At 54.2% G+C, this 20,551-nt stretch overlaps 6 protein-coding genes across 6 annotated transcripts; 2 read left to right on the top strand and 4 right to left on the bottom strand.

Annotated features, from left to right (window-relative positions):
• The first annotated feature begins 124 nt into the window (after nt 1-124).
• PHACADRAFT_187038 (uncharacterized protein) lies at nt 125-6,909 on the top strand. The gene is made up of 14 exons (XM_007399344.1): nt 125-600; nt 657-827; nt 879-982; nt 1,042-1,854; nt 1,910-2,726; nt 2,779-3,154; nt 3,205-3,310; nt 3,360-3,740; nt 3,792-4,904; nt 4,955-5,062; nt 5,114-5,443; nt 5,496-5,645; nt 5,697-5,756; nt 5,807-6,909. The coding sequence occupies exons 1-14, from the start codon at nt 183-185 to the stop codon at nt 6,707-6,709; spliced, it is 5,850 nt and encodes a 1,949-aa protein (XP_007399406.1). The 5' UTR covers nt 125-182; the 3' UTR covers nt 6,710-6,909.
• Nucleotides 6,910-7,077: 168 nt separating this feature from the next.
• PHACADRAFT_261835 (uncharacterized protein) lies at nt 7,078-7,943 on the bottom strand. Its single transcript, XM_007399343.1, has one exon. It carries the CDS (start codon nt 7,628-7,630, stop codon nt 7,328-7,330), a length of 303 nt encoding a protein of 100 aa, XP_007399405.1. The 5' UTR covers nt 7,631-7,943; the 3' UTR covers nt 7,078-7,327.
• Nucleotides 7,944-10,316: 2,373 nt separating this feature from the next.
• On the bottom strand, nt 10,317-11,451 carry PHACADRAFT_102228 (uncharacterized protein; the record flags this gene model as incomplete). Its single annotated transcript, XM_007399342.1, has 6 exons — nt 10,317-10,505; nt 10,564-10,734; nt 10,783-10,906; nt 10,960-11,082; nt 11,135-11,230; nt 11,282-11,451. Coding segments are annotated over 6 exons (873 nt in total), but the record flags the coding sequence as incomplete, so codon positions are not given.
• A 2,204-nt stretch (nt 11,452-13,655) lies between these two features.
• On the top strand, nt 13,656-16,282 carry PHACADRAFT_212233 (uncharacterized protein). The gene is made up of 8 exons (XM_007399341.1): nt 13,656-14,012; nt 14,070-14,819; nt 14,878-14,954; nt 15,012-15,051; nt 15,107-15,392; nt 15,447-15,718; nt 15,778-15,918; nt 15,976-16,282. Exons 2-8 carry the CDS (start codon nt 14,477-14,479, stop codon nt 16,074-16,076), a joined length of 1,260 nt encoding a protein of 419 aa, XP_007399403.1. The 5' UTR covers nt 13,656-14,012; nt 14,070-14,476; the 3' UTR covers nt 16,077-16,282.
• An 847-nt stretch (nt 16,283-17,129) lies between these two features.
• PHACADRAFT_261825 (uncharacterized protein) lies at nt 17,130-19,040 on the bottom strand. The gene is made up of 5 exons (XM_007399340.1): nt 18,484-19,040; nt 18,171-18,428; nt 17,934-18,121; nt 17,609-17,885; nt 17,130-17,558 (listed from the first exon to the last, which is right to left on the bottom strand). The coding sequence occupies exons 1-5, from the start codon at nt 19,031-19,033 to the stop codon at nt 17,299-17,301; spliced, it is 1,533 nt and encodes a 510-aa protein (XP_007399402.1). The 5' UTR covers nt 19,034-19,040; the 3' UTR covers nt 17,130-17,298.
• A 238-nt stretch (nt 19,041-19,278) lies between these two features.
• On the bottom strand, nt 19,279-20,226 carry PHACADRAFT_261824 (uncharacterized protein). The gene has a single exon (XM_007399339.1). It carries the CDS (start codon nt 20,036-20,038, stop codon nt 19,733-19,735), a length of 306 nt encoding a protein of 101 aa, XP_007399401.1. The 5' UTR covers nt 20,039-20,226; the 3' UTR covers nt 19,279-19,732.
• Between the last annotated feature and the right edge of the window lie 325 nt (nt 20,227-20,551).

Below are 20,551 nucleotides of genomic sequence, written 5' to 3'. Positions count from 1 at the left end.
CGCCTAGGCTTAGTCTGTGATTCGGCGCTAGGTGCTCTAAACTGCGTCTTGTTTGGCATTGTTAGGATTGAAAGGCTTTGCCAAACAGGGCCAAATATGCGGCTATGTGTGCCACTTTCCGAACGAAATTACACAACCACCACGACAGGCCAGGGCTGCAACCTGCCTGCTCGCCGCCTCCCATGACCAGAACACGAAAGCAGAGCAAGGCTGCGGCCGCTGCTGCTGTTGACACAGGCACTGCCGAAACATCTCCTGCGCCGCCAACACTACAACAAACGCAGACCCAGGCTGAGCTGCACCTTGCTATTCCTGACGACATAAACTTGGATGTGCTATCCACCCTTCTCCCCGACGCGCAGCTGGATGTACCATCAGCTGATACTGTCGTAACCCTCTACCGGCTTGTTCTCGCGCAGGTCTCTGACTCCGATCTGCTTCACCGAGAACTCGAGGAAACAAAAGCCGAATTGCAGCGGAAAGATGTGGAACTCGACCAGGCGCTCCAGGATCGCGAGTCTGCGGTGCGAGAGCTGGAAACCGTATCAGGGAGTCTGCAGAACGAGTTGAATCAGACGAGACAAGAGAAGGAGGAGATACGTATGTTCTCCGTGTCGCGTGCCGTGGATCCGCTTACCTACATGTTGTTCTATCAGTCGCGTCCAAGGTTGCGTTGGGGGCTCAATTGGCCTCATTATCAACTTCACAAAGCTCCACATCAACAGAAGTCGAGTCCCTGAAACATCGCATCGAGGATGTTGAACGAGAGAAGCGGGATCTTGTCGGTGTCGTAAGCAGGCTGAAGGAGGATGCTACCCAGCGTGAAGGTGATTATGAGTCTATGCTGATCATCGAATATGTCTGAGCGGGTATGACAGAGGAGATTCAGACGCTCCGCGGTAACCTCAAGCAGGCACGTCAAGAATACCAGGCTCTGGAAAGCCAGGTACGGGAACTCAGGTCAACAGAAACATCTACCAAGGTGCGTGGCCTGTACCTTGCCTTTCGCCTGCATGACTCACAGAGCAACTGGGTTTATAGTACAAACTCGACTCGCTTTCGCAACAACTGAAGCTCGCGAGGGATGAAGCAGAGCGCGCATCCGCGGACCTTGTTGCAAAATCTGAGGAGTTCGCCAAGTACCGCCGTACAAAGCATGCCGAATTCGCACAGCTGCAGGCTGCCCATGACTCCCTTGTTCAGACACACGCTGCAACCGAAAGCTCGCTGAAGACGCTCCAATCATCTCACACGGCACAGTCACATCAGCTCACCCAGACTCTTGCGCGGATCCAAGACTTGACGGGACAGCTGGCCGAGCAGGAGGCTACGTACTCGAGCGAAGCTGCGGGCCTTAAGCGTCTCGTTGAGATGATGGAAGAGCGGGAGGCACAGGCGAAAGCCATCGTCGAAAACATCGAGAAGGAGTGGGCAGGTGTCGGCGAACGCGCTGAGCGCCGAGAAGTTGTTCTCAGGGAAGAGATCGAAGCGCAGAGGCAGCGTGCAGAGGAGGCCGAGGGCCGAATCTCTGAACTGCAGAGGGTCCTGGATAGTCTTGACCGCGGCGAGTTCCCTATTCCTGGTACACCCGGTGGCGGCGTTCCTTTCACTCCCGCTCGTGGCGTCCCTGTGACTCCAGGGAGCCGTGCTTCAGGGGAGTTCCTGGGCATGGAAGGTATGATGGGCCTAAGTCCGACAGTTGCCATGGCCAGTCGAGCGCAGAGGGGCGGCAAGACGTTCACGGAGGTTTATGCCGACTACGTCAAGCTTCAAGACGAGTATGCGAAGAAGTGTGCCGAATACGACCATATGGATAGGACGTTGGCCGCCGTTCTGGCTCAGATTGAGGAGAGGGTGCGTAGAATCTCCGACTTGTATGCGCAATCGTGGCTTAAGTCCTTCGTGACAGGCACCCATCCTTGCTCAGCAACGCCAGGAATATGAGCGTTTGCAGTCAGAAGCATCGCTTCTCGCCTCCCAGCTGTCACAGGCTATCGCTGAACGCGATGCTAATGCAACCGCCGCTGAAGAGAATGGACAGAAGCTAGTGAAGAGCACTCGCGAGATTGAAATGCTCAACCAGCAGCTGAACGATCTTGGCCATCAGGTGCAGGCGTTGCTCAAGGAACTCGGCCGCCGTCAGGACTCCTCCATCCCCTCAGACTATGAGCTCGACGCGAACACTACCATTCAGCCTGCGGAGAACATCGAGGCGGTCATCACCAATAACCTCGTACTCTTCAAGTCTATTCCCGCGCTTCAGGAGCAAAATCAGAAGTTGCTCAAGGTCGTCCGCGAGCTCGGTTCGAAGATGGAGATGGAAGAGAGGGAGTACCGCGAGCAGCTCGAGGCGGAACAGCAAGCCGCGCTTCAGGAGGCGTACACCGCCGTGAAGGAGCTCCAGGACCAGCTCGAGAACCAGAAGAGGAGCGGCGAGGCCACGATACAGGCATATCACAAGGAGCGCGACGCGCTTAAGAGTATGCTTGTGCGTGAACGTGGTATGGCCGGCCATTCAAACGGTATCAGCCTTGATGAAGAGATGACAGACCCTTCTGAGGCCGTCAAGGAGCTTGAGGAGGTCCAGGCGCACTTCGAGACATTCAAGACTGAGATGGGCGTTGATTCTGGAAGGCTGAGGGAGGATCTTATTGCTGCACGCAGCGAGAAAGCTCAGTTCTCTGCTCAGCTCGCGAAGGCGAACGCCAAAGTCGAGTACCTCAATGGTAGGGTCGGACTCCGTAGCTTGAGGACATTGCAGACTGACCTCGTCTTCAGATCGTCAGAGAATGCTCCAGGAACAAAACGCAATGCAGTCGAAGGAGATCGACAACCTCTCAAGACGCAACCAGGAGCTCTACGATCAGTACGCACGCGTCGACATCGAATGCAACCGCGTCTCGGAGGATCTTGTCTTTGCCACGACCGTGATTGAGCAGCTGCGCAACGAGACGGCGAACCTGCGTGCGGAAAAGAACATCTGGGAGAGTGTGCAAGCGCGCCTTGTCGAGGAGAACAAAAGTCTCGCAATGGAACGGTCGCATCTGTCCGACCTCATGGCGAACGTTCAGCGGATGCACCATGACTTGGAGCGCTCCGGCGAGAATGATCGCCGTCGGCTTGAAAGCCAGATTCAGATGCTGGAGAATCAAACGTACGTCATTCTGTCCGAGTGTTTCTTCCCTATAGCTAACTCGCTTGCAGACAGGATCTCAGGTCTCAGCTGTCCCAGGAACGTGATGCTGCTCGTCACACGGCTCTGCAGAAGGACCTCGAGCTTAAGGAGCTGCGCACCAAGATTGAGAAACTTGTATGTGCTGAGTTCACAAAAATTTCATACTTGCTGACGAAAGTCCTAGAATGAGGATTATGCTAAGACTCGTGAGGTTCTCGTCGCCGCTGAGACGAGCAAAAAGCATCTCGAAGATCAGGTCGAGCAACTGACACGTCATTTACGCGGCAACGAAGAGAAGCTTGCTGTCTACGAGCGAAGAGTTTCTGGTACTCCCGCTGCCTTCAACCATACCAACGAGGGCCTGAGTCGCGAACAACAACTTGAGGCAGAGGTTGCTGACCTCCGGTCCGCCCTCAAGGTCGCCGAAGTTGACCTTGCAACCGCCCGGAGTCATGTTCAGCAGTTCCAAGAGATCAGCCAGGCAAATGAGACTGCACTGGCTACGCTCACCGCTACCTACGACGAGTACAAAGCATCGACTGAGGCGCAACTTGCTCAGCGGGAAGTGAGTAATCTACGCTTTGGCGCTTGAAGTTTTTCTGATGTTTCTTTCCAGTCCGGTTTCAACGCCATGCTAATGAAACTCAACTCCGTTCAACAAGAGCTCGTGCAAATACAGGAGAAGAACGTCGAGTTGCAGCGTACCTTTGAGACAGAACGTACTGCTTGGCAGCAGGATAGGAAGACTCTTGAGGGCACCATCTTCGAGCTCAGCACATCGGAGAGAAGCTCAGACAATGAACGCGCAGCTCGAGAAGAAGAAGTCCGCCAATTCGAGGAGCGCGCACGAGCCGTAGAAGACAGGTATGGTCGAGAGGTTCTTGCCCATGCCGAGGCGATCAAGACCATAGACACGCTCCGTCAGCAGCTGTCCCAGGCCCAAGCGAAAGTGCGCGACAACCTCGCGGCTGCGGAGACCGCGCGGGCTAAGCTTGCTGCGTCTGAGTCCAGCTGGAAGCAGCAGAGGGAAGCTCTTGACAAGGAGATAGCTGATCTCAACGCGAGGATCAAAGATCTCACTACTCAGAACAATCTCCTCCACCAGCATCTTGAGTCTGTCAGCTCTCAGGCTGCGCGCATCCGGGAGGCGGCAGATTCGTCTGCAGCTCCTGTTACCGGCGATGGCGACTCAGCCGAGGATGTAAATACCAAGCTGTCAGAGTTGCGCTCGGTCGTGGCATACTTGCGCAAGGAGAAAGAGATCGTGGATCTGCAGCTTGAGCTCAGCAAGCAAGAAAGCACTCGACTCCGCACTCAAGTTGACCACCTTGATAAGAGCCTTGAGGAGACGAGAAAGACGCTTTCCGAGGCGAGTCCTCGATTGTCTACTTGTTCAATGACGATGTTGCTGACGTCTCCGTATCAGGAACGTGAACGTGCCGTTGAGGCGGCCGCTTCGGAGGCTCAGCATGCAGAGCTGGTTGAGCGGATCAATCAGCTTAGCATCCTCCGCGAGAGCAACGCTACCCTCCGTGCTGAATGCGACTCTCACGCCAAACGCGCCAAGGCTCTGGAGACGAAGCTTCAGCAGCTTTCGAGCGAGCTTGATCCGACCAAGGAGCAGTTGCGGTTAGCTAGAGCCGAGCTTGAAGCACGTAACCAGCAAGTCAGGCAGCTTGAGGAGGAGCTTCGCAGATGGCAGGAGCGTAACGCTTCGCTTCTCAGCAAGGTAAGCGCTCTGGAGGCCTGACGGCATGTTCCTTACTCATGGATGTCCAGTACGACCGCATCGATCCCGCCGAGGTTCAAGTCCTCAAGGAGCAGATTGAGACTATCACCGCTGCGAAGGCCAGCCTCGAAGAGGCACAGAGGCAGCAGCAAGAGAGGGTAGGCAATTTCTTTCTGCCACTCGGCTCTGCATTCTCACATTTGTTCTAGATCACTCAACTCGAGGCGACGAACCGGAGGCACATCGAGACCGGAAAGAAGAATAATGAGATCATGAAGAGGAGGATTGCCACCGTCGAGGCCGAGAAGTCCGAGCAGCTCGGCAAGTTGCAGGCTGAGCTGGAGTCGGTTACTGCGGAGCGGGACACCTTAAAGACCTCCGAGTCGTCTGTTGGCTCTTCTCGTGAGCAGGAGCTAAATGAACAGCTGCAGAGCTTGCAGACGGAAAAGGCTGCACTTGCGGCTCAAGTTACGGAGTTGCAGGCAGCGGCAGCTGTAGCGGCAAGCTCTATTCCAGACGCTGAATTGGCTGCGAAATTGGTAGGTTGCCTCATAGATCAGATGGAACCGATTGCTCAACGTTACTTCGCAGGCGCATATCGAAAAAGAACATAACGAGTTACTTGCAGAGAAGTCTGCTTGGGTCATTGCATCGTCGAGTCCCGCAGGAGCCGAAGGTGTCACGGACGCTGAAAAGGCAGAGCTAACTAAGGCGCGTGACGAGGCTATCGCTCAGGCAAAGGTTAGTCAGGTGTATGCTCTTTATATACTTCATGCCGATTATCTATCACAGGCCGCCACAGAACGTGCTGAACAGCTTATAGCTGAGATTAATAGTCTCAAGTCTTCCATCGTGCGTGATTCCATCTTTAGGCATAGCTCTCTTCTTATTCTTCCATCCAGGATAACCTCAACAAGGAGCGGCAAGAAGTGCGTGCTGCCAGGTTGGCCGAACAGAAGAAGGTTGTTGCAACTATCAAGCAAGCTGTGGAGACCGCGCTCGCGAAGCAGAAGGCTGAGCTCCAGAGCCAAGGCAATACTGAAGCTGTTGCTCGTCACGCCGAGGAGTTGCGCGCTCTAGAGGAGCGACTGAAGAAGCAGCACGAGGAGGAACTCAAGCGTGCAGTCGATGATGCAAAAGCTGCCATTGCGGCCAATCCTGATCAACAAGCAGCCATCGAAGCCGCAGTCTCCGCTCGCCTGCGAGAACTCCAGGAGAAGCACGAGCAGGAAGTGACCGCCGCCATTGATAGGGGCCGGATGGAAGCCACAACCAAGATGAAGCTGAAGGACGCCCAGCTTGTCAGGGCGCAAAACAGGCTCAAAGAACTCGAGGCCGCGCATCAGCAGCTCAAGGCACAGGCTTCCACCCAGAGTCCTGCTGCCGATACTACGCAGCCGGCGCAAGCAGTTGCATCCTCTTCTACCGCGGCTCCGGCCGGTGCGCAAAAGCCTGCAGCCCCGCGTCCGAGCGGACTCCCCCAAAAGCCCGGCGCCGTACCAGCAGGCGCCACTCGCGGGCGAGGAGGAGCTCCGAGGGGTGGCGCGCGCGGCGGAGCGGCTGGTGGTCTCTCCATCCGTGGTGCAGGGGCTCCTGCTGCTGCCGCTGTCTCTGCGGAAGTAGGCCAAACTGTAGCCAGTCCTGTCGATGGCGTCTCTATCATGGGCGCCGCCGGCAAGCGGCCGAGAGAAGATGGTGAAGCTTCGGGAGATGACTCGCTCGCCAAGCGACTAAAGCCAGAAGGTGCTGCTAAGCCAGTGCAGCTGCGCAGGGACCGTGTTCCTCCACCGCCTCCATCTTCGTAGTTGGCGTTATGTTAGATGCTATCTTGCGTATCCCATACATCATCTACTGCCTGTCTCTGTATAATCAACGTGTATGTATTAGGAGCACGAGCCACGGACGTATCATCTTCAAAAGTAGCTCGTTATGCATAATTGAAACGTCTCCGTTGTCCTGGCAATCAAGAACGTCTACTATAGCACTGCGAATGTTTACATCAACGCTGAAGGATAATCGCTGGTAACTGTATCTTCGTAGTTGAGGCGTGTGATCGCCTTGTGGCGCAGAGACTACAATCTCGCTGCGACTCTGTCGCCACTGCGAAGATGGAGCACTGTGAAGATGGAGTCAATCTTCGTGCAGACCTCTGGCTAGTTTTGTTAGCCATGGGCTTAGACGGCATAAATCGATGTCATTTCGTAACGTTATATAGCATGACAGGAGAGCTCTGGAGAATGTCGTCAAGACTCGTGAGGTCATAGCAAAGCCTAAGGGTTGAAACCGGGGGTGATAGCAATAAGATAGCAGCTGAAGATGAGATTGTGTGATGAAGAAAGGCTAAGATGAATGGAAAAGTGGAATGAGAAAGCAAGACGAGAGTTCGAGTCCGTGAAGAGGAATACGAAGGTCGTGAGATTAGGCTACCGCTTGGCGGTCATGGCCTTGATAGCGCGGCGGACGATGCCCACCGGATTCGGACTATCCTCCTTGACCATGGTCGTAAGTTCGGGAGCCGATGCACGTGTCATAGCACCGAATTCATCTGGCGACATGCTGGTCCTGCGCAGATCTTCGCTCGAGACCGGGGGAGGCATAGGTCGCTTGCCGGTAAGGAAAAAGCTGTTGCTGCGCTTGGCCGGAGCCTTCTGCTTGGCTTGGACCGGGGGCGCAGTATTGTCAGACTGGTACCCGAGGCCAACACGTTTGACACCGGTCGTAGACATGAGGAAGCTGGGGCGGAAGTAAATGACTACGTCTGCTGACTGGTGGAATTCACTCACCGATCGTATACGCCCTCGACATGTCTCCTTCCAGGAGTATCCAACGTCACATATCGTGACTGCGGTCTTGCTGGATACGGTTCTACATGGAGGGGTGAGGCAGTGAGGTCGTCGTTTGCTGTTTCCGTCTGAGCTTGAACAACCGCGAAGAGCTCAGAACTTCTGCGAGCAACGGGATCTCGCATGTGCAATGATTTCTCAACCAGCACAGACAATCGAGGAGAAGGGTCGGGCTTGGACACTGCAATATCCGTTAGTCGGTAAGTTTGTCAGAATCAGATATGGGCGGCAGTCGCTCACGCTGTTCAAGCTCAAATTCCAGCCTAGTCACCGGTGTGATTGGCCTGCCCAAGTTGTGCTGCGATCTTGACTTCTCCTTGCGCTGGTCCAAGTCGAAGTCCGGGCTTGGTTTCCTCCTGTTTGCTTCAGGAGACCTCGTCAGAATCGTCGCCCGCCTCATGCGGGTGCGCGTGGGAGTCGTTGGCATCTCCACTATCGTTGGCACCTCCACTATCTCTGGACGGTACACCAAGACTTGATTTGGGTCCTCGTCCGGAATTGTCGGGATGTCAGCTAAGCTCTTGCGCTCTTGGAGAACCGGCTCCTTGAGACGCTGGCTGACGGGCGAACCATTGAGTATCGTTAACGCGTTCTGGTCCGTCCGACCTGTACCGTATTCGTTTGTGAATATCCGATTGGCAGGTAGAATACGACGTGGAACTCGAGTCGAGCGCTGAGATTGATTCATAGCCGATCTAGGAGAGACAGGAGGAGGTCGAGCCACTGGAGCCACTGGCAGTGGTGGAAGTGGCGCGTTAACCGATGCTGCGAAGTTCTGACGAGCGTCCTCAACGACCTCTGTGTTCACCGGTTAGGGATGCTCGAGGATAGCAGCAGCGGACCCACTCTCAACATTCCGAAGCCAGACGGTCATCCGATCTGGCTCATCAGTAGTACCCATTTCTTCGTTTTCTGCTGAACTGTGGACGGCGGGATGTAGTGACGCGTCTGGTACACGATAAGCATAGATTTGGAGATAGCTTAAGAGACCACCTACCTTCACGTAACTCGTCTTCCCAGCTAGAGAAGCTCTCACTACGAGAGTGTGAGTCTCCAGCCCGCTCACCATTGGCAGAGCTTGCTGAGTTAGTCAGTCCAAGGGCTTGCGCTGAGGACTTGTAGAGACGCTTTGTTCGGTCTACGGGAGAAGCTTAGCCACATGAAAAATGCAAAGCTATTATGAACTCACCGATAGACATCCTGAGGCTCTGTCTCAGTATGCTCAGGCTTGATTCATTGTTGGGAGTGCATGGTTCTAAACTGAAATACCGGGACTCCGGTTCTTAATCCAAGGGTCAGTTTAGTGGAACGATTGAGATTAGGTAGAGATGAATTTCACCTTCAATCACAGGGCTCAATGGTGTCGGAGGGACACTATCCGAAGGAGTGGACGTCGAGTCCACCCTGACAGACATTCCTGTGAAGTTCTGTTGGTGGTACGCCTGAAGTTCTCTTGCCCTCTCCTTCTCCGACTCTGCCTCTCTCTGCATCTCCATCTGATGCGCCCTCTCCGCTTCTTCTTCCTCCTTCCGACGATCCAGCTCGATCTCGAGCATACGCTGCCTCTCCATGTCCCGGCGCATCTCTATCTCTTCGCGGTGTTCTCGCTCGCTCGCCCGTTCTTCCCCAGTCCCCTCCTCACTGCTATGCTCCGCCATGCGCTCCAGCTCGCGGAGGCGCTGCCGCTCGCGCTCCCATTCGCGCATGCGATCGAGTACTCCAGGGATGACCGGAGCCGCGTTCTTGCCCTCGTTCTCTCTATCCCCCCGGTTGACACGGGTGCGGTCACCGAGAACAGTTCGCGTCGGAGCATCTTCATTCGTCTTCCTGCCTGTAAGAGAGCCGGAAAGCGGCTTGAGGGCCGGAGAACTAGGCGGGCTGGGCTGTCGCGGGCCAAGCGGTTTGCGCCGCAAAGAGTCAGAGCCCGCCTGTTTGAGGTGGACAGAGGAACTCTTGCGGAGAACTTGGTTCTCCTTATCCTTATCCTTGCCCTTGTCCTTGCTCCTGAACATCAGGGACGCTGCGGGTCGCACCGTCTTCCGCGGGATGTCCTTGGCAGGACTTGTGGGCGAAAGCGCGCCCAGTCCGAGGAGTGAGGGCACTTGTATGCAGCCCTGCTTGTGACTTTGCAACGCGCCGTTGTCCAGTGGCAAGTCCTCCTTCGACTGAGACTGTGACTGAGAACGACCGTGGCGTGCCGTACCCTGACGGCTCAGGCCGAGCACTGCAGAGGACCTCGACTTCTCCCGCTCAAGGTTGCCTTTAGGTGAACTCGTGAGTGAGCGGGCATTCTCCTTGTCATTGGTCAGCGGATCCCGTGAGCGACCTTTCTTGTCCTTAGACCTCTTCTTGGACTTCTCGCAGCGTGCCTCAGAATGCTGATTTTCTTTGTTGGCCTTCGGCCATGATGGTAGGACGCTTTCGGTGCCTTCCTTGTGGCGGGGTTGCCGGTATGGAACGCTATCGAAGATCCGTCGCGGGTCCGCAGTAGGATTAACCTGCGAGTAACTGCCAGATTTTCCTGAATAACGTTGTGTCAGCTCCTTTCATAGCATACGCATATATTGGGTCAGAACTCACTGTGCGCATGAGTACTGGGCTTCGCCTTCGCCTCAGGGGTGTCGCTTTGTTGCCAATATGGATCAGCAATAGCAGCCGCGGCAGTGCAGCGTAGGTCGGCGTTAGGAAGGATCATTCGACGGAGAAGCTTTTCCATTGCAGGAGACATTGTCCATTTGCCAACCCACTTGCCGCGTAGCTGTTGACCAATGATGGATCAATTTATACACCCAGAGCCAGTATCAGTAGAAACATACAGTCAAAGTCCAATACCGATGTAGTTGCTCCTTGGTATTGAACTCTTCACCTTCAATTTTCTCAAAGGGCGTCCGACCAACGAGGATTTCAAAGAAGGTCACACCAAGCGACCATATGTCTGACTTGCGGCTATCGTGCAAATGACCCGCAGACCGTTCTGGCGAAAGGTACTAGAGGCGTGTGAGCATATATCTCAGTGGTTCAGTGCTCGAATTAACCTCGGGAGTACCGTAGCTAAGATTGCTATGGAATGCGTCCGGAGCCTGTGGGTCGTATTGTTTCGCGAAGCCAAAGTCGATTAGAACTGGGACGTTGGCAGGTGTGAGCAGGATGTTAGCTGGTCTGTGTAGTACGTGCAATCAGTATCCAGCCTAGGACACAAACTAAACACATACTTGATGTCGTTGTGTGCAATCCCTCGATTGTGGAGATATTCAACTCCGGAGAGCAGAGAACAGAACCACTCCTTAGCGTACTGTTCCGGTACTTCCACAGACACGAGCCGAGGATGGTACGCCCTTGGAATAACACCGTTATCAGCTGGATAAGACCGCGTGGTGCTTGACTTACATCGTGATGAGTGCATGTGAATCTGAGACAACGAATGAGAAGAAATCGATTATGGATGGATGTCTCAGCGAGGTGACAATCTTCCACTCGTTCCATCTAGGCTCTATCAGCGGGATGAGGGCCGAATGTGGCAATGTGTACTCTTACAGTGATTGCACTCGAGCCTTGGCGGTAGGGGTTCTTGACCTGTGGACGAGTTTTGTGGCAACCTTGACGTCGGTGAGAGGTCTCAGGTGACGGCCATCGGATGGCTCAGCATATGGCATGCAAAGCCAGACGCTCCCCCAGTTGCCGAAACCGATCTGGTCAAAGCGTTCGGTTAATTAGATGAGCAACGTGTGTGCTTGTTCGTACCTCTTCCTTAAAGAGCAGGCGACTGCTAAGATCCTCGTCGTACATAACACGTATGCCTTCCGCCCCAGATGGCGGCGGTGGCGGCGGCAGTGGAGGTAGATTTTTCATGATGATATGTGGGGCGACAGTGGTCATGGCGAAGAAGCTAGCAATGAATTATAGGTATACAAGCGATGAAATAAATCGTTAGACAGAACACAACAGGAGAAACAGCAAGGAGGATAGGGGCTACGGCGACAAAGAACGTGTGGAGAACGGCATTAACGGCGAGGAGAAGACTCCTGTTCAAGTTCAGACGCTTCAATACTCTTGGTTCGACTTGTGCTTTGGTCCAACCAAATAACGCGCTCGTCGGCGCCAAACAAACACGCGTCAAACGCACGGCACGATGTCACGGGTCCGTGCCTGAAGCTGAACCCTAACCTTATCTCCGTATATGTAGGACCATTACCGTTGGGACATTCATCTCTTACATATAGATACTCTGGAATTGCTTACATTACTCTAACATCTGAAGTTTCTTCGTTCGAACCTGAAGTTAAGAAGAAGAGCACAAGACTAGGAGGTTGCAGCCTGAGGACGCTTGCACAACCTTGCAGCAAGATCTCGAGTTGGCATTTGATGTGCGCCGTATGCTCTGGGAAGTGAATGACAGGTCGTTGAAGATATTGACATACGTACCCCCTCAGCTTCCATCCGCGACACCCAATGTTAAATCCTGCGAGAGTCTGCCAGATACCGTGCGATTGACGTGGATAATAAAGGTCACACCAGTCTGGGTTACGGATGCACTCTCGCTGAACGCAATATGGACTCGTCGTTTCTCTTATCTGCGCCTTCTTCCTCTTCTTCGATCTGTGCATCAAGGAGAAGAAAGAGAAGGAGAGCGCACGTGGACTTACTTAATCACGGCGTCGTCGTCGTCGTCGATGGCGGGGAATTATGAAGCAGAAATTGCAGGATAACCGACGCAGCACGGCAAGCGCGATGCGAACTGCTGACTTGCCCATCTTGAATTGCCGCATTCAGGAGATACATTTTTGCATGCATCCAGCTGTATTGATGGCAGGATACTAAGCGAAGAGCGAGCAAGCTCCTAAGTTGAGTGCAGCTGTGGAGGATAGGCGGTCATTGGCCACCAACTGACTGTGAGCGTTTGCTCCGGGGGCGCCGTCGTGAGACGGCGGCTGAGCGAGAGTTTGGCGAATTCGAATGCTCACGCGACCCTCGTCAATTTGATGCGCCTCAACGCCCTCACAGTCCACATAGCCATCTTGCAGTTCCAAGCCCACCTGCGTAACATTTCTGTGCTCGGGAACCAATATTTTCACTTAATTAAGCCATCTGAGAAGTTTCGTGCCTACTTGCGTCCACCATTTGCGCAAGGTGAAGGTCCGTCTAACGCATGTCGAACGTGACTCACGCTCTGTGTGTAATAATTTGCGTTTTATGACATTTGGCACGACTCCTCAGTGATCTGGTGCGTCATCGAAAATGAAATACTAATATAGAAGATTGAATGTGTGTGTATTGTGCCGCGTTGCGCTGTTTCTGTAGAATAAGTTGTGGCGTGGCTCTAGACGAGCCCCAAAATAGAGCTAAAGCTTGTACCCTGTACGACATTCGTCTGCCTACGTGTTATCGCATGCGACAACAAACGTTCAAACGCTGAAAGCTGAGCGTTTGAGTAGCGGACAGCTACACTAGTTCGCCTTTGCTACACCGAATCACACACGGCGCAGTATGCAGAAGAACCGACGCAGCACGGCAGGCGCGACGCGAACGTGATCATAAATTATCACATTCAGGAGATACATTTTTGCATTCCTGCTTAACTTCAGTGCAGGGGAGCCTCTGATGGGTAGCAATGCTCGGATAAGCCCCGGGATTTATTAGCTCTCGTCGAAGGGCGAGCAAGATCCTACATTGGTTTCACTGTTGAACGCAGCTGTGCAGGGACTGGGTGGCCACACTGTCTTCTGACCTCTGAGAGCGTTTGCCTTGGGTGCTGTATGAGGACAAGCGCACTATTCTCGCAATAAGGCAAGATCCGTATTGTGCTGGAATGTATTTGCCTTGCTAGTCTTGCAATGGCCAGCCTCCTCTGTAACCAAAAGTGAGTCCGGGTCGGAGGGTTTCAAGACTCGCGCCGCTGCTTAGCGCTTAGGGTTCGTCTCGGGAGCCTGGCAAGAGTGGTTCAGATCCCCTTCGTAGATGCCACCTTCACGCGCACTGGAGCAGGACCGTATCCACCAGACGAGCTGCAGCTGGCGAGCTGTCTCCCACTGAGTGGTTACGAACTGGAATATCTTGTGGACATTAGATAATGTCCACAACGATGCAGGGCGCCTCGGAGTCACTGATGTGTCTGGCGTTGTTGTGAGACTTGGTCGACGTCGGCAAGCCACGAGAGACCTAGAGGTCATGAAGAATTGAACGCGACAGTCAGTATGGCTCCACGACTTCTCTCATTAGCTCAAGACGACGCGAGTGACTCAGTGTCAGCCTCTCAACATAGCGCTTGGTAATGTCCCCATTCTTATCCGTGGAACGTCCTTGAGTCTCAGTCTGAGCATTCCAGTTCTGGACTCTTGTGCCCTGTGTCTCGCAGATGGTGCGCGATGGGCAGGCGCAGCAGAATAGGGGAGTGTCCGTGCTTCAATCCCGGACGTGCCCATAACGGACGTGATATCTTTGCAGGTCTGGACCTTCGGATAATGACTGAGACGCATGACCAGGATTGCTAGGAAGACGACACGCATACGTCAGAGCGTCTTCATTGCAGCAGTTGTCCCCGTCCTGACATGTTGCACGCCGCATGTCTCAGTGGCAGAGCAGACCAACGGCTGGGTCGAAAGATGGCTGCGCTGTCCCTCTTCCCTACTTAAAGCTCGCCTACTTTTTCTCTTCGCTCCCCACGAACCCGCCTTTCCCTTCAGGCACTCACAAACGCGTCCCCAGATCTCTCGAGTATAGACGACAGACACAATGTCTAGCACCATTCCCATGGGTGGACGCCTCGTCGTGGGCCACGCCAGGGACATCATCGCCCGCGATCGGGCCAGAGCTCTGAAGATGCTGCGAGGACCCCAGCCCCATGGCCCCCCTAGGCACGAAGGCGACTATCACGACCACGACCATCACCACGGTGGTAGCGAGGCCGTTGGCCGCCAACTCGCCACCAGCTCCAGCTCAACCGGCTCCGGCTCTAGTGCCACCGCCCTGCCCTCTGGTGACACTGGTGTTGACGCTACCGATGCTGCAGTTAGTTACACTGTTGAAGTTGGTGTCGGTGATCCCCCAACCAAGTACACACTCATCGTTGACACTGGTCCGTGCCAGCTTTGATTCGCATCTCCGCCACTGCTGACCATGTGAACGCCTAATAGGCAGCTCCAACACCTGGGTCGGTGCTCTGAAGAAGTACATTGTGACTAAGACTAGCAAGAACACCGGTGACACCGTAGTGCGTGCAGCCGTTGTAGTTCCTGCGGCACATGCGGGCTGCTGATCACACGCATAGAATGTCGTCTACGGCACGGGTTTCTTCTCGGGAACAGAGTGTAATTAATGACACAGTCGCTTTAGCATACATCTTTCCTCTCATGTGCACGTCAGATATCGACAAAGTGACCATTAGCCCGAACCTCATCATCGAGCAGCAGTCGATTGGCGTTGCCTCCAAGTCGCAGGACTTCAATGACATCGATGGTATCCTTGGTGTCGGTCCCACGGACCGCACACAAGGCACTGTATCCAACCAAATGGAGGTGCCGACCGTTGTCGACAATCTGGTCTCGCAGAATACGATCCCCACCAACCTTCTCGGCGTCTTCTTCGAGCCCACGACCAAATTAGGAGCCCTGAATGGCGAACTTACCTTTGGAGGAGTCGATAAGAGCAAGTATGCAGCCCACCTGTAGTTACGAGCACATCGATACTCATTTTGCTCGTGTAGGATCACCAGCGACATAACCTTCGTCCCGATCACCACTACCGCGCCTGCGAGCACTTGGTGGGGTATTGAACAGAGCATCTCGTACGGCGGCCATACCCTGACTACAGGCACGACGGGCATCGTCGACACCGGCACCACGCTCCTCCTGCTCGCAACCGAAATGTTCCAGGTGTACCAGAAGGCGACGGGCGGGGTGTTGGACGCGACGACCGGTCTCCTTAAGGTGACCCAGGAGCAGTACGAGAACCTCCAGAGCTTGATTTTCACGATCGGTGCGCCAGAAACTTATTTCTTTGGTATTGCCATATGATTGACACATTCGGATGCACAGGCGGCAAAAAATTCGAGATGACGGCGAACGCCCAGATCTGGCCGCGCTCACAAAGCGCGGTTATCGGCGGCGACACGGACAGCATCTACCTCGTCGTCTCCGACCTCGGCTCCTCTACCCAGCCGGGCTTTCAATTCGTCAGTGCGTATCCTGTACACTTTAGCTTTCCGTCGCACCCGTGCTAACGTACCCCTGCAGATGGCTTCGCGTTCCTACAGCGCTTCTACAGTGCGTTCGACGGTCTCCACGAGCAGGTCGGTTTCGCGACGACCGCGTTTACATACGCGACCACGAACTGAGTATGGTCCTGCGCCCTGGACGGAAGAGACCCAGAATCTGATTGAACGTGTACGATAGCTGACGAGAGACCTGGACTGATCTATAACCATTGGATTACTTGCATGTACTTTTGAATAACAAGATACAGGAAGAAGTTGAAGGCTGACGTAAGCCTGATCAGCAGTGGAGTCGGACATCCCTTGAAAGCAGTATCTACGTGGAGAGCAACCGCGGAACGCCACAATGTCAACGCTGAGCGCTGATCACTCGCTCCCCGATAATTAGCAGCTGTTTACCAAGCCGCCTGGAAACGCCGGTGTACTGAAAATCGCCTTCCATCTGGCGGACCACCCTTCGGGCTTGTCGTCCTGGCTGCAAAAGGCGACGGTCAGCGTTCTTTCATCACGACGAAGCCGTAGGACATGATCATGCCCAGGAGTATTGGCGGTAACAGAAGGCGGAAAGATGTAAACTGCCAACTCGCTAGAAGCTGGTGGTGTCAATGAAGTGCTCTCCCGCATCGAGAAAGATATCGAGAAACTTTAAGGCCTCCTCTTTGGTGCACGTCCCAGCTATACTACTCCGCTTCAAGTTGCAGCCGAGACTCATCGCACCGACCTTGTTCGGCGAGTCCCACGTGCCCGCGCGCAGTGGCTGGTGGCGATCTATGCTCGGTGGTGAAGCAGGCTGGGGGAGGCAGGGAATGACATGACGTGCTTCGACTCGGTCTGAGATCATAGTCAAGTACAGGAGCCCTGGTGTGCCACGAGAGGATGAGCGATCTCCTGTCGAGCGAACAATTCGATACCACTAATGATTGTCTGTGCCATACGACTGAGTAGAACACCAGTCAATTTAGTGAAATATGCTACACGCCGTCGCAAATTTTTTTGGCCAGGGTCTGCGACCATATGGTTAAGCCGTAAATTTCGACGCCCAGCTTGTAGGCATGAATCCGCAGGGACAGCGTACCTGTTGTTCTGGTGACCACCAACAAAGCTAACATGCATGGACGGTAGAATTAACTTCGAACTGGCCGTCGGAACCAACCAGCCTTTGAGTAATGTTTGGCCCTGCAACTGCCCTGTAGAAAATACCATTGCTCAGCTCGCAGGCAGACATGTCCCAGCAGTCTTTCCTATGTCGAGCATACACTACTATACAAGATGTCAAACAAACATACAATCTAGGGAGAAACACAAACCGTCCGAGCGCAGTGCGATACGGTCTCGGGCGGAAGGGTCACCACCTTCCCAATAGCCGCCCTGCACACCAAATTAGCGCACCTCCGCTGACGGGCAGGAGTAATGTCCAGACTCCGATGTCCCACATGATGCGCCTTGCGAGGCGCCGCCGCTGCAGTGTACGTTCCTTGCGTTGGAGTAGCTCATCGTTGTACGAATCGCTGCGGCTGATACCTGGGTGGCTGGGCTGGGCGGGCGTGCCAGGCATCACGATGCTCAGTGGTCGACGGAAGTTGTGAATGACGATGTGAAGGAGGGCTGCGGTGTGGTTAGTAAAATTTTAACCCGTGAGGATACGGAGAACAAACCTGGGACGGTGAATGTGCTGAGCAACGCGAGGATCACGAGGACGTCGCACATCCCGCTTGATGCAGCGCCATACAAGAATGACATGGAGAATGCCACGATAAACAAAACAACTCTGGAGACCGGTAAATTTGTGTGTCGGCGAATGGCAAGAGGAACGGGGAGTGTTGGGACAGTAACGAAGATGGATGGAATCCCGAACATCAGAGTCATGACCGACAAAGCGGTCCAAATGGTGACAAGGGACTTGGATGGCTGCGTCATATTCTGCAGTGCGTGCTGAGAGGTCACTGAGCGTACGTATGCATCAAACGCAGACGAGCTTACCGTAGACGCTTGAGAGCTGAATATCACTGGAGGAAGAATCAACGCGGTAGCGATCACGACGGACAGGAGGGAGAAAATTTTGAAGGACTTTGAACGCTTCTGCTTTGGCATCCCTGGCTGGGAACTGCTCTTCAAGGCAGCGTAGAGCGGAATGGTACATGACGTCGTGTATGTGAACGCGATTATACCTGGAGAAGGGTCAATGTCTATCTTGAAGCGATATGATTGCAAACTCACTCAATCCCTGCAAGAGGGCTGGCGCATGTGCTTCCTGGTGGTCGACAGACATCCCCTTGGCATGTGCATAGGCCACGGAGGCGAGCCAGGTTACATAACTTGCCACAGATAACCATGTCGAGTATATTACAAGGCTTGATGCGAGCGATGGCGCGAAGCACAGCGGGGATATAACAAGTGCAAGGGCCGTTGTTGCGGCGATACGCGGCGGAATGAGGAATTTTTCAGGAATGTAACGCAGGGTGGCATCGGCGCATGCTGTGTTGCAGAGCTGTTAGACATTGGAGACATTTGACGGCATAAGACAACGCACATCTGAGATATACCGCAACCAGCAACACACGCAGCAACGCAGTACTAAAGCGTACGGCCATGCGCACGAAGTAGCGTCTACGTTCCTTGCCTCTTCCTCTCGCCAACGCCTCTAGAAAGACCTCCTCCATGTCCGCACGCCGGACGTACCTCGAGAGCATATACCATATCTGCCTCGAGAACACGCACAAGCCCGCGAAGAAGAAAAGACCGGGGAGAGCAACTGTGAGGGGTAACCGGGCAATGTCGTAGGTTGAGATAAGTGCACCGAGCTTGAGCAGAGGAGAGAGGAGATAGAGGAAGACGGAGAGCGAAGAGAGCGATTCAGTGCTCGTGGACCGCGCAAATGGGCCGTTCTCTTCCTGTTCGTCATCGTCACTGGAGAGCTCGAACGGCGTGGTGTCTAAGTCATCCTGCTGACCGTCCTCACTGACGAATATGAGGGCGGATTCGGAGTCGTCTTCGTGGGAAGGAGAGCGACGGCCGTCTTCGAACGAGTCGGAGCTCATGGTGCGGGGAGGTGGGGGCACGTGTGGGACGGTAGATGGCATGATGGGTAAAAGAGAGTGCTAGCAGATGCGGTCGGTGAACGAGAGGCTTTAGAGTAGCATGCGAGGGCTAGTCGAGGGTTTACCGTAACCGCCTGCGGAAAGGAGGAAACAGCTCAGGCCATTCGAGGTCTGGAGCTCCGGGGTCGACTTCACAAATGGGTCCCGTCCAGAGGCTGTGCACGCAGACGCTCAGGTCTAAATCGGAAAGTCTTCATGTTCGTTGCTCTCTTGTGCAGTTTTCACTCTGTCATACAACTTCTAGGATGACATGGGCGATCTTAGGCACCGCCAGGGTTGATTTATAGTACACGATATGTTACAGATATAAAAGTAAATATTTCACAACCTCTCTCAAGCAAAACTGGGGGATCAGTAGTACCCACGCGGGTTAGGGTAAAGATAGCGCCCGGTATACGCCACGGTCGGAGCGACGTCCATCTACTGCGCAAGTTAGCAGGGTCTCACCCAGCCCGTTTGAATACGTGCCTGTCTCGGTATCCTATGCGCCTCAAACGATGGATCGTAGCTCGTAGATCCTACGAGCCTGTGTACGCCCACTGGTGATCGCTGGCCCGCAGACGGTGCGTACCCAGTATTGGCACCCAGACCAGTCGGGTATGTCGCTGGGGTCGCTACATATGGTACGGTGGGCGCATAATGTGACTGCCCATGCCCGTAGTATGGGCCTGGAGCACTCATTTATAATCCCGATACAGCGGCAGCCTCTGCTGCCCCGGCTGGCATACCATATTGCACTCCAGGACGGACATCTGAGGCACCATACGACGGCGCGACAGGCATGCCATACCGTGCGTACGGCATACTCGCTGTATTGTGCACAATGCCAGCCTGGTATGCTGGGTACGTGCTGCCGACGCCCGCAAAGTCCTGCGCAACGGTCACAGGACGCGGCGGAAGATCGTAGGGATGTGGTGTTATTATAGTCGGCGACGCTACAGCTGCGCTTCCCACGGGGAAAAGTCTCCCTGGACCGGCCGTGGCCATACCTGTGGTGTGAAAACCTGTTACATTTGGCAGAATCAGCGGGGCAAAAGTATTATGTGGGTAAAGCACACGAACTATGCCGTCTGCGCCTATGATGGCGATTGTGTGGGACGGAAACAACATTAGCACCAGGAGGAGCTTCAACAGTGATATGCATGGTCAACAATTGTTTGTCTTGCGGCGTGAATAACGATGAGATGGAAAGTAGATGGTGTTGGATCGGTTACGATTGCATATAGCGTGTACAAGGGCTTCTTATATCCACTGGCTGCGCCAAGCCGAACTGGATCCTCGGGCGGTAGTTGCTAAGCGTTTATATGCAAGTCTTTTGAGCTTCACCACTCAATGTCGAGTCCGGTCTATCACGGACGCGGAGGCAGGAGAACTCGTCTCCGCACTTCTGATATCTGACGCAATGGATCAGGACCAAAGGGGCGACCTGTTTGCGAATGGCAGCACGGGGCCCTGGGATTGAAAGGATTGAGGCACAGTCCTGGGCCGAGCATACTCGTG

Source organism: Phanerochaete carnosa, assembly GCF_000300595.1.
Source record: "Phanerochaete carnosa HHB-10118-sp unplaced genomic scaffold PHACAscaffold_9, whole genome shotgun sequence".
In the NCBI taxonomy this organism is placed as follows: domain Eukaryota; kingdom Fungi; phylum Basidiomycota; class Agaricomycetes; order Polyporales; family Phanerochaetaceae; genus Phanerochaete; species Phanerochaete carnosa.
Note: the sequence above shows the minus strand (reverse complement) of the source record. Positions and strands in the feature narration are given on the sequence as shown.

Coding starts and splice junctions, on each gene's coding strand:
- PHACADRAFT_187038 (XM_007399344.1), top strand. CDS start 183: ATGACCAGAACACGAAAGCAGAGCAAGGCTGCGGCCGCTGCTGCTGTT. Junction 983..1,041: donor CAACAGAAACATCTACCAAG/GTGCGTGGCCTG, acceptor CTGGGTTTATAG/TACAAACTCGACTCGCTTTC. Junction 5,757..5,806: donor ATAGTCTCAAGTCTTCCATC/GTGCGTGATTCC, acceptor TCTTCCATCCAG/GATAACCTCAACAAGGAGCG.
- PHACADRAFT_261835 (XM_007399343.1), bottom strand. CDS start 7,630: ATGTCTACGACCGGTGTCAAACGTGTTGGCCTCGGGTACCAGTCTGAC.
- PHACADRAFT_212233 (XM_007399341.1), top strand. CDS start 14,477: ATGTCTAGCACCATTCCCATGGGTGGACGCCTCGTCGTGGGCCACGCC. Junction 15,719..15,777: donor GAGCTTGATTTTCACGATCG/GTGCGCCAGAAA, acceptor TCGGATGCACAG/GCGGCAAAAAATTCGAGATG. Junction 15,919..15,975: donor GCCGGGCTTTCAATTCGTCA/GTGCGTATCCTG, acceptor GTACCCCTGCAG/ATGGCTTCGCGTTCCTACAG.
- PHACADRAFT_261825 (XM_007399340.1), bottom strand. CDS start 19,033: ATGCCATCTACCGTCCCACACGTGCCCCCACCTCCCCGCACCATGAGC. Junction 17,886..17,933: donor TCAGCTCTCAAGCGTCTACG/GTAAGCTCGTCT, acceptor GTGACCTCTCAG/CACGCACTGCAGAATATGAC. Junction 17,559..17,608: donor CAGCACATTCACCGTCCCAG/GTTTGTTCTCCG, acceptor ACCACACCGCAG/CCCTCCTTCACATCGTCATT.
- PHACADRAFT_261824 (XM_007399339.1), bottom strand. CDS start 20,038: ATGGCCACGGCCGGTCCAGGGAGACTTTTCCCCGTGGGAAGCGCAGCT.